Raw genomic sequence first — 13,916 nt, 5'->3', positions numbered from 1 at the left:
GTATCTCTCAGGTGACTCTGCTCCCACCAGCCTCGTGGCCACACTGAGCGCCATGGCCTTGCTCGCGGGCTCCCTCGGCTGCCTCCCATCCCCCTGCTGATTTTATAAATGTATGGGGGAGAGAAAAATCCCCAAACCTGACACCATAACACGATTTCTGAGCATACCAGTTTGGAGTCAGATCAGGCGTAGTTCTAAGTAAAAATCCCCTGCATCCTTATTCGTCATCTGCTGTGAGTTTGCTTTCTTTGGGGGGAGGGGGGAGGGATCAGATCTCTAGGGCCTAAAATCTTCTGTGTGACCTGACAGCACTAGATTTCCAGCACTGGCTCCAATCCTGCTCGTCACTCCAAACAGCCGGGCCGCTAAAGCCCTGGCGTCACTCCAAGTGGGCTCAGGAGAGTGGTGTGCTGGTGGGCCCACCCCCACACGGGCCACAGGATGGGGCAGCTCAGACACGGGACTCCTGTGGCCCCCTCACTCTCTGATCCAGGCAGGTAATCTGCATTAGGAAGCAAACCCTCGCTTAATTATGAAGGCCTCAGGAGGGGAAGTCTTAGTAGGAGACAGTGCAACAAACCCCACAAAGCCTTCCCAAATGCAAACACTGGGCTCCCCATTCCGAATACCCACTATGTGCAAAGTGCAAAAGCCTGGGGCTGGGAGGAGGCCAAGGAGGACACCGAAAAGCCACACCAAACATGGCAGCTGAGCACCTCCTGTGGTGCTGCCGCGGGCCAACTCCCCTCCACGTTGCTTCTAGAACATGACAGTCCATGCTTCACAGCAACCAAGCTTATTTTTATTTATTTATTTAATTTGTTCCTTTTTACCCTCACATCCCACTCCCTCCCTCGGTGGACAACTGTAATGTCTACGTGTGAAACCTATGCTTTTCTGTGCATTCTTACGTTTTGTGTACGTGCATTTCTCACTCCCGTGAGCGGCGTGTTCATAGACGACATTCCCTCCCGACTCTCCACGCAGCGCTGCAGACCCGCCACCATGGCTGCACGTGTCCAAGCCATGATCCTGCTCCCCAGGACTCCCCATGTGCCTGCCCTATTTACCTGCTACCTCGACCTCCCACCTTCCCCAGCTGACCTCACAGGGTTTGTAGCCCTCGCCACAGCTGTGTCCCTGGTGTCCGCACACACACCCTGTCCCGTCAGGCCTGGCGAGGCAAGGCCCAGGTTGTGCCCACTCCCCGACGTGGGCCCCAGAAGGGCATTCAGAGAAAAACCACTGACAGGAGCACTATTTTTTTTTTTTTTTTTGTTAGTAGCGTTTTATTCTAGGCAACAGCAAATCATCACAGGGGCACTCCCAAATGCCCAGGAGCCCACTCGTGGCTCCCCAAAAACAGTGGGGACAGGCCTTCAACACTCCTGGGACAGCAGCGGTCCACTCTGTCCCCACCACCTCAATCCCCACCACCTCAATCCCACCACCTCCACCAAGGTGGAGAACAAGTCATCTCAACCATCAAGGAGACAACCTATGTGAGGAACAAGCTCAAACAGCCACGGGCACACCGTGAACCCGCTTCCATGGGAGCGCTGAGGCCCACCCGAAGGAGGGCTGTGGGGAGAAACCCGACTCCCTGAGGCAGTGCCTCTCTCAGCTCCTTTACAGTGTCTTCCGCAGCAGGGGCCCTGGGGTCTCTCCTGCTCCCCTCCCCCTCTCCCGCCTTTGGATTCGGTTAGCCCCACCGGAGCACCAAGGACCCCCAGGAGAGGGAGCCTGCACTCTGTCCCTGCCCTCTGGCCTATCAGTGTGGTGGGCTAAAAGAGCCCCATAAGTGACCCCTCCTAGAGGGGAGCCCAGTCCTCATGTTAGGAACAACTTCTGCAACTCTGGAAGCTTAGAAAACAAGTGTCAGACTGTGTATTTTTTTAATCAACTAAAATCTAACCAAAAAAGTTCCTCAGAGCAGGTAAGCAGTTCACTTACATTATTTCTTCTACTTGTTATTAACAAAGAGACTACAAAAGAAGAAATGGAGGAATATGCCTCCCAGAACTCTGCCCACTCCTTTGGCCCAACTCTGCCCCCCAGGAAGACCTGCAATGCTGCAAGAGGGCCTGGAACCTGCCCCCCGCCCCTGCGGATCAGAGAGCCACCCAGCCCATGGGGCTCAGCAAGACGGGATGCCCGAGAGCTGAAGGTGCAAAGAGACAGCAGGGAAAAGACGGCTGGGGCAGGCCTGGCCCTGGACGCGTGCTCCCGTGGCTTCAGGCCTGCCTCCGGGCTAAGCCTGGTGCTGCTGGGTGGAGAAAAGGCAGAGCAAAGTGACTCCCCTCAGGAAGAAGTCAGCCCTTGACTCTGCCCTGGGTTTCTTTAGGGGGACCAAAGCCAGCCCCCTCCGCCCCCCCAACGGGCAAGGGGCTGGCACCCTTAAAGCAAGCCATTGGGCCTTCCGGGCCCGGGGGCCGCCCCACCCCGCTCCCGCTGGTGGATCTTCTGGTGCTGCAGCAGGTGCTGCTTCTGCACAAAGCTCTTCTCGCACTCGGGGCAGCTGTAGGGCCGCTCGCCCGTGTGGATGCGCTGGTGCCGCACCAGGTCGGACGGGTGGCTGAAGCTCTTGCCACAGTAGCCACAGATGAGGGAGCTCCGGCTTTTCCTCCAAGGGATGTGGCCAGGCAGGGCGACCAGGCTGTTGGGCGAGAAGCGCTCCTGGACCCGGTGGCCAGCGCTCGGCCCCTCCTGCAGGTGGCAGCGCTGGTGGGTGACCAGGCTCAGCCTGCAGCTGAAGCTCCGCAGGCACACGTCGCACTGATGCAGCTTTGCTTTCTTGGACTGAGGCTTAAGCCGTGGCCGGGGTCTCAGGCTCTCCTCAGACTCAGAGGCGGGGTAAGACTCCCACCCCGAGTGGGTCCGCAGATGTGTGGCCAGCAGCTGCTTGGAGCGGAAGCTGATCTCACACTGCGAGCATTCATAGGGGCCGGAAGTGTCCCTTTTCAGTTTCAGGCCTGGCCCACGTTCCCGACCCAGTTGGACCTGCCGAGCAGTTGTCTGCTTGGGGGCGCTGCCCATAGTTCCACCACTGTGAGAGTCTCTACTGCCCTCAGCAGGCTCCTCTGGATTCGTGTCCCTGGGATCTGATTCCAGGAGGATGGAGCTGCCCTGCCCGTCCCACAGCTCGGCCTGCTCAGGGCTCAGGAAAGCCTGCTCCTCAGCAGCGCCCGAGTACTCTCCAGGAAGGTCCGCGGAGCCTTCCTGCACGTACTGCAGCTCCTGTTTGATCATAACCCCTTCTGTGCCAAGAGAAGACCGACAGATCACAGCGTGTCCCCTCAGCTTCCTGCCAGCCAACGAACATCTGGGAGTCGGGCTCAAATCAAGGAGGGGATTAGGACATTTGGAGGGAATGAGACCGACCAGGTTCCAAGACCTGACAAACTAAACCATGCTTGGGAAGAGCCATGTTGGTGGGAATCTGAATGTACTGTTTTTACAGAGCGATGTTACCAATATAGTTCTCCACAAAACTGTATTTAGTCCCTGTGAAAAATACTCTCTTAACAACTGTACTAATTTAAGTGTTAAAAGTAATAAATTTGAATGATTAAAAAACAAAAAAGAAAACCTATAGGCTTGAAACTTCATCCATCCAGGTTTCCCTGGTGGCACAAGGGATTAAGCACCGCACTATGAAGCAATCCGCAGCCTCTGCAGCACAAGTTCCATCCCTGGCCAGCCAGGGAGAAACCCACCTGGTGCAGCAGACCTCCTGTCTCACCCGCTGCTCCCCTCAGCAGTGCATTTCAGTCTGCCTGTTCTGTTCCCCGTTCTGTCTCTGGTGGATCCTCTCACCCCCTGCATCTCTAGCCTGTACCTCTGCTCTTTTATGCATAAATAATCTTTTAAAAAAAAAAAAAAAGAAAGAAAAGAAAAAAAGAAACTTCATCCATCGAGCTCCGGATATCCTACATAATCTCCCCAAATTACCTGGCTTACAAATGCCCTCCCCCTACTCGGTCAGCTTCACTCCTGAAGAGCAGACCGACCCTAGTCTCAGCCTCAAGCGGTTCTGACTAAAGGCCAGCCATGCTGCTCTGGGGCATCAAGGAGGACGTGACGGTCATGAATCTGCGGACACTGCAGGGGAGGGAGTCAGGGCGTGTAATAGGAGCACTCACACCAACCACACAGGATCTGGGAGCCGTAAGGCCCGGTGAGGACACGAATCATCAGTGTTTGGTAGCTTAGCATGGGAAGGTTCACTACAGGCTTCAGGGAGCAAGGAGGGAGGTGGAATATCCTGGAGCACTCACCTGGGTGGATATCACCAGTACCTTCCTCTTCCAAATCACCCAGCATCTCTGTACCCAACTCCGCTTCTCCTTCTGGCTGGCCGAGGACCTCTGGGTAGAAACAGCCAAGTGTGAGCTCACGTGCACTGGCCGTTTGTGGAGGAACAAGGTGACCAGTGTCAGGAGCTTCAAAGATTCAAAGGCTACAGTTGTCGTCCCTTCGCCCCAGCGGCTTGAGACCATTAGAAAATTAGGTCAGCTTGAACCATCTATTCAGCTGGCTGCTGCCCAGAGGCCCTTCACCGCAGCCTAGGCACTGGGCCCAGCACCCTTCTCCCCAAAAGTACACCTCTCCATGTACTGGTGTCATGTGCTGTTTCCTTTCAGGGTATCTAATGTCACCCCCCGCTTCAGTTCTTCATGGGGACAGACAAGGAAACTGACTAGAAGAACTTGCAAGCCGCCAAGGTCACAGAGTCGCCCTCTGACCCACATGCTACTTCCCGCCCCACCGCCTTCCTGACGCTCCCCCACAGACCTATGTTTTAAAAGATTCTGTTAACCAAACAAAATGTGTTTGGTACCTGACAGCTTCTATTCTGCATACAGAGATGTGGGTCTATGAAGCAGCTCTTCTGGCCAACACAGTGAGCAGGCACAATGCCAGCAGAGCACCAAGAAAAACTTTTTGGTAGCTGATGCTGCCCACAGGTCACAAAGGATTTCTTGTCAAATGGTCTGAAGTAGTAAAACCAGCACGAGGACCCGAGCCGCATTCCGTGCATATGACAGCATGTTACCCACCAGTAAGTATGACCAAGAGAACAGAGAAGAAATAGAACCGCACAGCATCGAGCCCTTTCCGAGTGGTCATAAACTGAGGGCCAGAGGACTCGCGGTCCTCACCCGCCCAGGCCAAGAGGCCCTGCAGCCAACTACAATCCAGGTGCGGTCCAGGCTCCCGCTCAGCCTGGCCGGGAGTGCGGGTGTCTGGGGGAGGGGTCTAGGGAGGGCCGCCACTTACTCAGAGACACCAGCGTCTCGTAGTTGCTTTCCATAACATTTCTGTACAGCTCCTTCTGCCAGTCCTCCAGATTCTCCCATTCCCGCTCTGAAAAACAGACTCCATCGTCTTCCAGTGACCTGGACACCTGAAATCACAAACGTCACACAGACAGCCTCTAGTCACAGCCGTGACGGAAAAGCCAGCAGTTTACTCTTCCACGATAAAGCACAATCAGGCGGATGCCCCCTGTCTTGTCCACTCTAATCCTCCTACCTTGGGGGCCTCTTCTTTGCTGCCGGGCGGCAGCCGCAGGACCCAGAAGTTTCCATTCCTTAACAGGTTCTCCATGTTCTCCAGCCGGCGCTGCAGCAGCCCGTACTCCTGCAGCAGCGTCCCCAGCACGGCCCACTTGCCCTCCAGCTGGTTCCCGAACTCCACGGCCGTCTTCTCGCAGTCGGCCAGCTTCTTCTCGGCCGTGCCCGTCCGCCCCTCCAGGCTCTGCAGCCGGGCGGCCTGGGCCTCCATCTTCTTCTCCACGGCCTGAACGGCGGCCACCACGGTCCAGAGGGAGATCTCTGTGGTCTGGAAATAGGGACTTTTCTCTGTTGCTTGTGAGGGCAGCGTGGAAGAAGTCAGGGGGGTGGCGCGGCGTTTCCTCCTGTGCTAGAATATCAGACAGGGCGTCAGTCAGCCAGCATCCCTTCCAAACAGCGAGTAAAGAAAAAAAGACAAGGGTCCAGAAGGGTTTAGAGGCACCCAGTTTTCACTTTCCTTTTTTTAAGAAAAATGCCTGATATTTCGTATTCGGATACAACAAATGAGACACAGTAATAAGGAAGTGCTGAAAAGTAGAAAAAGAAAAAATGATGTAAAATAGCACCACCTGGAAATAAGCTGTTCGAATTCTGGTATAGTTCCCATAAGCTCTTCTCATCTTTTATTTCTTTTCAAGCAAAACTGAAACCATATCATACATGACGTTCTGTCACCTGTGTTTCACAATCAGCACACTCAGTAAGACTTTCCTGTGTCACATATTCAAGCCAGTTTCTTGCTGTGTGACACGTGGGACTGTGACAGTGATGTAAATGACGTGTACTCCGGCCCCCACTTCTCCCTGGACTTAGCCGAGAGTGTCACCCCTGCTGGAAACCTTTCCTCCTCTACTTCAATAAAGACAAAGCCCTTGGGGAGGGCCTGCAGGGCTCACTCACACCCTCGCATTCTGGCTGAGAGCGAGGCTGACGGCATGAACCGACACTTCCCTTACGCACCTCACTTTACGGTGCCCCTGACGGCAGAAAAGTCACTGTGGCCAAAGCTCAAAAGTAATAAATGCAACACACGACAAGTCTTCCCCAGAGCGGCTCTGCAGCCCCACTGTCCTACTGCCTGTCCCTCTCAGTCCCCCAGCACCACCATCCCCCAGTTTCCTCTTCTGTTAGGTGGGCGTGCACTTTACTCAAGGTCACTTCTCTGGGCAGGACACTGAGACCGAGACACTAGGAGGACGTATCTCTGGAAGAACTGTGGGGTCAAGGGTCATGGTCTGGAGAAAAGGGGCAAAATGGAGTGACCTGCACAGCAGTGAACGCTTGAGTTTGGCCTTGAGCTACTCGTTACTCAACTCAGTTGGTTCATTATGTAGTATATGGGCCCAAAACGTAAATACCCCCCCAACTAAAGACCCAAGGAAAAGCCTAACACGAAAGATAAATACAAACGAAAGAAAGCGTCAGGCTCCTGAACAAAGTCGTTTCATCACATGCTCCGTGCTTCAGTCTCCAGTGCTCCGAGTCTCTTCCTTCCTGGCTCTCTGCTGCTTGTCAGACAAGGAAGGTGGGTGGAGAGCTGAACAGAGGACTTAATCTCAACCCTTCCACATAGTAAAAAAACTGAAAACTAGTTAACCAAGTTCCTCCTTCTCTCTGCTGTGAATACCTATCATGATGAAAGCAATTCAAATGCCCGCAAATTGAAATTTCAATTTCTCAGTCTTTCTAGATAGTTTCAAGTGCTCAAGTGCCTAGACATATTGACTAGGCATTACTATACTGAATAGCACAGAGCAGAATATTCCCATTATCTCAGAAAGTTCTTTGTAATTAGGTGTATATAAGATTAGAAATGTACTATCAAGTTAGTAAATGAATCTTTTACCATTATAAATGTAGTAGCAGGTGTCCATTTCTAGCAATATTAACACAGCTAAGCCAATTTTCTTTTGATTCATATTAGCCCTGGTACATATTTTCTCAGTCTTTTACAGCCAACAACTACTAAACCACATAGCTGCATTTTTCCCTACCCTGACATTCTTTACCTTTTAACTAAAGTATTTAACCCATTTATGTTTATTGCAGGTGTTGATCTACGTTTATTTATTTATTCTTTAGCTTTTTGGTGCTATTAGCTCCATCTTCCTTTTTCTTGTCTTCTTTTAGATATTTTTATTGTATTATATCCCTGTTTAATTTTTAAATTATATAGCCAAGTTCTAGTCTTTCAAAAATTACCCGAGGAATTACAGAAACCATACTTTTAAATACCTTAAAAAACACCTGAATTCTGATCATCTTTCCTTAAGCTTTTACATTAATGCTGCCATGTAATTCAATTCTGCTATTTTTAACTCAAGAGATTACAACTATTTTATTCAGTCAGTATGTGTTTAGAAATACCCATTTTCATAAAAATTCTTTACATTTTTAGATTTCCCATATGGAATAATTTTCCTCTTACCTAAGGTATATCCTTCAGAATTTCCTTTAATGCTAATGTATTGGCAGCAAACTCAGTTTTAATATGTCTGGAAGTATTTTTATTTACCCTGTTTTTGAAAGTTATTTTTGCTGAGTATAAGAATCTGGCAGCACAGCTATTTTCTTTCAGTAAATTAATGATATCATTTTATTGTCTAGTTTCCATTCTTGCTGTTGAGAAACTGGACTCCATCAGTCTTATGGTAGTTCATCTGATGGCAATTCACTATTTTGTGTCAACACAGATTTCTTTTAATTTATCATGTTTGGGATCCACTGGGCTTCTATGTATGAACATATGTAGCAGTCATACCTTATCCCCAGTCATTAAATATTCATCAGATATGGTCTAAAGTACAGATTGTGGGCCTCCCCTGGTGGCGCAGCCGTTGAGCGCTGGGCTGCGAGGCTGCCCGCAGCCTCTGCGCGCCAGTTTGATCCCAGACTGCCGGTGAGGGTCCCACATGGCGCGCAGACCTCTCCTGTCTCGCCTGCTGCTCCCCTCAGCAGTGTACTTCGTCAGTCTGCCTGTTCTGCTCCCTGCTCTGGCTCTGGTGAATTCACTCGCCCTCCCGTGCTTCTGACTGTACCCAGTGCTTGTATAAATAAATTTAAAAAATAATAAAGTACGGATTGTGTGTTTCACTTCTGGAATTCCAATAGGTTTCTCTTCTGAAATTTCAGTATCTAAAACCTCTGAAGACAACAATTTTCTGTCCATTATTTCTTCTGACTTTTCCTCATAGCTTTTCATTGCTTGTTTGGTAATTTTTCTTATTATGCATTCAATTCTCTTGGAATTTTATCTGAGAATTATTTGAACTCATTTATCTCTCAAGAGTTCTTTCACTTAGGTTTGGGGTTCTACGTATTCTTTACTAATATACATTATAAATATATTTGTGTTTTCTGCCAGAATATTTAGTTGTTTTTATAAGAGCACCTCTTCAGCCATACCTTGAATTGAGAGGTTTGGATCTCATCTGAAGAGACAGAGAGCAGAAACTTACTCAAGGATAATCTAATGACAGATCACCAAGTTAGTTAAACTATAGCTTGGGCCTCTGGAGGACTTTTAAGACTTCCTCTAACAAAGTCTGTTGATGACATGTAGGTAGCTGAGCGCTGACTAGTCAGTGACTTGTACATCCCCACCCCTGCCTCCCACACACACACTTGGACTTGAGGAAAACCCAAGTCTTTGGCTGGATCAGCTTAGCTTAAGGGAGTCAGTCAGATGAGGTTAAGTATTGTACACATTTGAGCCTTGTCTTCACAAATCAACTGCAACTTCCCTGAGAGCAAACATGTGTTCTGCAGTCTTCCAATTCTTCCCCTCTTAGTTCTTTCCACATCCTACTTTCTAAAAGAACCAAATATAATACACCCTGCTCACAACCAAGTTTTCACCTCACATCTCCTTAGCCCTCAATTCTCACAAGGCTCTCACATGGTACTGAAAGTGTTTCCAGGCCCAGAAATGCTGCATTAAAAGCACTGTTTACAAGAGCTAAGCTTTGGAAACAACCCAAATGCCCAAAAATAGATGACTGGATCAAGAAGATGTGGTCCATATACACCATGGAATATTACTCAGCATTCAAAAAAGATAAACACATGCAATTTGCAGCAACATGGCGCTGGAAGGGATCATGCTCAGCGAAATAAGCCAGAAAGAAAAAGAAAAATACCGGATGGTCTCACTCATAGCAGGAATCTAGAAAACTTAAATAAGGGACCAGGAAAATGAATAACTATAAGAAAGTGAAAATCAAAATCAACAAAAAACTATGAACCAGAGACACTCTATGGGGGGTGAGGGGCGGGGAGGGGAGGGATTGGGGTCAAAATAAGGGGGGTGCAATTGTATGGGGAATATAAAAATAAAATTTATTTTTAAAAATGCTGCATTAAAAACCAACCAAAGTTCACCTCCCCTTTCCAGAGCAAATCCTCCTGCATGAGCAACCTCGACTAATACCTTGACTCCGGAATACGGTAAGGCTGTCTGAGCTGGAAGGAACCTTAGACCATGCAGCATCTAATGCAACACAGTGAGTTTGCAGCGAAGGAAACGGAGGCGCGGAGTGGTGAAACAGTTGCCTAAAACCACTCAGCTGGAGAGCTGCGAGCTGAGTTCCAGCTGAAATAGCCAGTCTCCTGACTCCTTACCCAGGCTCTCCCCCACGCCAAGATCTGCACCTCGGGAGTCCCTGAACGAGGATGGGAGAACTGGGGGCAGAGACCGAACGGCTTCACAAGAACCCCCCGACTGCACCGTGAAAACACACCCGACCCCGAGAAGAGCAAGACGTCCGACTTCAGCCCGCGGTTACACCCCAGCCCCGAAGCCCGCAGCAGGAGACGGGCAGAAGGAGGCGGCAGAAGGCACCCGCCAGTCAGGGAGCTGGTCGTGCTGGGGTCCCCGCCGCGTCTGGCGACCTCGCCCGCAGGCCGGGGCCCCCGGGTTTCCAAGCGGGGCGACCTTCCCAGCCTGGAGTCGGGGTCTCTGCGCAACGGAGAGGGCGCTTGGACGGTCGCAAATCCAAGATCACAAAACAAGCCTCGGGGAAGTTTCCCGGCGGAGCCGCGCGGGCCGCGGGGCAGGGCGGGGTCCCCCCCGCCGGCCGCAGCCCCGGGACCCCCAGCCCGGCCGGCGTCCGGACCCCGCAGCCCCGCCCCGGCCCGGGCCCCGCCGGCCGAAGGCGCCCGAGGCTGCTTACCCGAGCAGGCGCCGACTCCGCCATGGCTGCCCGTCGCCCCTCTCCCCGGGCCCCACCTCACAGCCCCCCGACCCCGCGACCCAGGCCCCAGGACGCCCGCGGCCCCTCCTCGAAGCCCCCCCGGCGCCGTGTTGACACAAGGTGCATTCTGGGAGCGGGCCGGCTGCGAGAGCGGCGCAGCGCCCGTCCCCGCCGCGCGGGCCTCCCATCGCGCCCCCGCGCGGCCGGAGGGGGAACAGCAGCCGCGGACCCACCGCCTGTTGTGTGTGTTCCCCAGGCCCAGCAACCCTGTGGGTGCGGTAAGGGATTAAAAAATGTGTAGGGGTCTCCCTGGTGGCGCAAGGAGTTAAGCACCGCACTATGAAGCAATCCGCAGCCTCTGCAGCACGGGTTCGATCCCCTGCCGGCCAGGGAGCAACCCACATGGCGCAGCAGACCTCTCCTGGCTCACCCGCTGCTCCCCTCAGCAGTGGACTTTGGTCAATTTGCCTGTTCTGTTCCCCACTCTGTCTCTGGTGAATCCTCTCACCCCCCCCACCTCTGGCCTGAACCCCAGCTCTTGTATGCATAAATAAATAAATCATTTTTAAAAAGTATAACAATTGTAGAGACTGATCTAACAGGACATAGAAGAGAGAGGTCATTAAACAGATCGATTATAGAATTCACTCCCTCTATTCTTTGTGTGTGTGTGTGCACAAAAACGATACATTTATTGAAAGATTTTTTTTTTGTACAAAAGAACACTCTGGGGTAAGTAGAAATCATTGACATATACACCCCATATTCACACACACCACATACACACACCCCAGAGCCACTGAGAAGTGAAACACTAAAGGTCACTCCACATACAAATGCCACCCTATCCCTGACGCACACATGTTCCCCAAGGCAACAGTCACACAATCCACATTATAAGCACTTGGCCTAGCTCACTCACCGTTTGAGAAGAGGGGGTTTCCTTCAGGGTCTCCTGCCCAGATGGGGAAGTAGGAGGGAGTGAGTAAAGGTAGAGGAAGCAAGAGCAGAGCCCAGGGGCTGGGCAGGTACAGACCTGTCACTCCCTCCTGTCTGTGTTTCCCAGGCAACCTTCTGATGACAGGGAGACAGGACAGCACGAGGGCCAGGTTGGTGCAAGTGTCCTGTCCACCCCTGGAAATTATTAAGCAGCTAGTCCTGCTTCTCCACCAGTGTCTGAGAGTCACAGGCTTTCCGCCTCCCTGATTCTCAGACTGGAGCTCGGGAAGGAGTTTTAGATCAATTTTCCAGCCTGCAAGGGAGGCAGCGCTGGGTGCCAGCTTGCAGTCTTGGGGGCTGGGGAGATAGTGAGGCACCGTGATTTAGAATGTGGGATGGCAAGTGAGACCACCCAGGGCCCCAGCCACTCCCTAGATGTGGACCTCAGGCAAGTCATGAACTTCTCAGCATTCGTGTGTCTTGTGGTTATTGCAGAATAATAGTGGCGTACATGTCGTCGAGTTACTGAGTGGATTAAGTGTGTTCGTTTAAGGGCTTAGAACCACGTTGATCACAGGTGAGGGGGCTCAGAAATGCTCACGATCATTTTTATTCTTTGCATCCTGGCTCCTTCACACACTAAGTGCTGTGGCTTAGGCGCACTTGGCTTGAGGCCTGCCCACCCAGATGACCAATGCCACCTCCTTGGGTGTTGATAGGATAAAATAAGTTGTGTGTATACAGCACTGCGGAGCTGAAGTTCTGGCGGCCGGTGAGCACTGATTACAGGTAACTTCTTGTGCTGGTTTGGCCTCACAAGGTCCAAGCCTTGAATCACTTGAAACACAACACCAAGATAAAGGTCACTTTATTGTGTTTCTTGGAAGCCACCCATGTGTCCTTCCCCAGTGAAACACAGATCTTGACACACACCTTGAAGTCAAATTTTAGGTGAGGTTCACAATGGTCCCCACTGATGGGGAAGGTACTAGAGGAATCAAAAAAATTATTCTCAGTCCTGCATCCCATCAGCTCGCCATGTACAGACCATGAGCCCGAGGGCAGAGCTGAAAGTGATCCTGGGCATCATCTCCCCGCACCACCATTTTTAAAAGACAGGAAAAAGTACTCTTTGAACCACGAAATATATAAATTATGTTTAAAATAGTGCTTTAAAGTATCCACCTTATCCTTTAGCTTCTCCACTGTGTGTCTGATTTAAGCATAAACATTAACATATACACCCACGAAGATGCATGCCCAGATTTTACTCAAGAAAGTTTCCACACCACAGTTTTAATCCACTTTCTGTTCCGCTCACCTGCCGACGCTGCGAGCCTCTGGGAGAGCTGGCAGCGGCCACGTCTCCCGAGTTCCTTCTCGGGGTGAATACCCCCCGGGAGCGCCTCCTACCTGGTTTGCAGGTCAGTGAGAAGCCCCCCACCGTGCGGGCTGGGTACTGCCGGCTGTCAGAGTCCCTGGTGCTCTCCCCTCCCCTTCGGGAATTGAGGTCCGGACGGAGTCATCCTGCTCCCTGACCTCGGTGATTTGAAGGGTGCGCCCCTGAAGCCAGCCAGCCCCACCATAGCCCCGCGGCACCCCAGCCCCACTAGCAGGTGGGGCTCTCTAACAGGAGCTGAGGTTGAGTTCCTCTCTAGTCTTCCCTCACTATATTTTGGAATAAGTTGGTTTGAAAGAATGATACCTGGTGGCGTAAGGGGTTAAGACGCAGCCTGTGAAGCTGTGGGCAGCCGCTGCAGCACGAGTTCCATCCCTGGCCAGGGAGTTACCCACACCACATGGCACAGCAGACCTCTCCTGTCTCCCTGCTGCTCCCCTCAGCAGGGTATTTCAGTCAGTCTGCCTGTTCTGCTCCCCACTCTGTCTCTGGTGAATCCTCACCAGAGGATTCACCACACCTCTGGCCTGTACCCCAGTTCCTGTACGCATACATAAATTAAAATCTTAAAAACAAAAACAAAAACAAAAAACGATCCTAATGCAGAGAAAGGCACAAAGATGAGAGACATTTTTATCTCTGCCCAGGATTGGTTGGTCCGCTGTTCTTTTGAACGATTCCAGGGTCCTTCCAGAAACTTCTTTCTCCAGGGCAGCCAGTTTCCTGAAGGTAAGGGAACTGGTTGGCAAGATTCTCTCCTCATCATCCTTTCACCCATTTTGAATTTTGAATGTATTCATGTAAAATCTA

At 51.3% G+C, this 13,916-nt stretch overlaps 1 protein-coding gene across 1 annotated transcript; it reads right to left on the bottom strand.

Annotated features, from left to right (window-relative positions):
* Positions 1-2,397: 2,397 nt before the first annotated feature.
* On the bottom strand, positions 2,398-10,894 carry ZNF212 (zinc finger protein 212; the record flags this gene model as incomplete). The annotated part of the gene is given in 7 exon segments (XM_084229220.1): positions 2,398-3,257; positions 4,278-4,367; positions 5,281-5,407; positions 5,536-5,925; positions 10,748-10,790; positions 10,792-10,870; positions 10,873-10,894. Coding segments are annotated over 7 exon segments (1,611 nt in total).
* Between the last annotated feature and the right edge of the window lie 3,022 nt (positions 10,895-13,916).

This window comes from Talpa europaea (assembly GCF_964194135.1).
Source record: "Talpa europaea genome assembly, chromosome: 3".
In the NCBI taxonomy this organism is placed as follows: Eukaryota; Metazoa; Chordata; class Mammalia; order Eulipotyphla; family Talpidae; genus Talpa; species Talpa europaea.
This window is presented reverse-complemented; position numbering and strand designations above follow the sequence as displayed.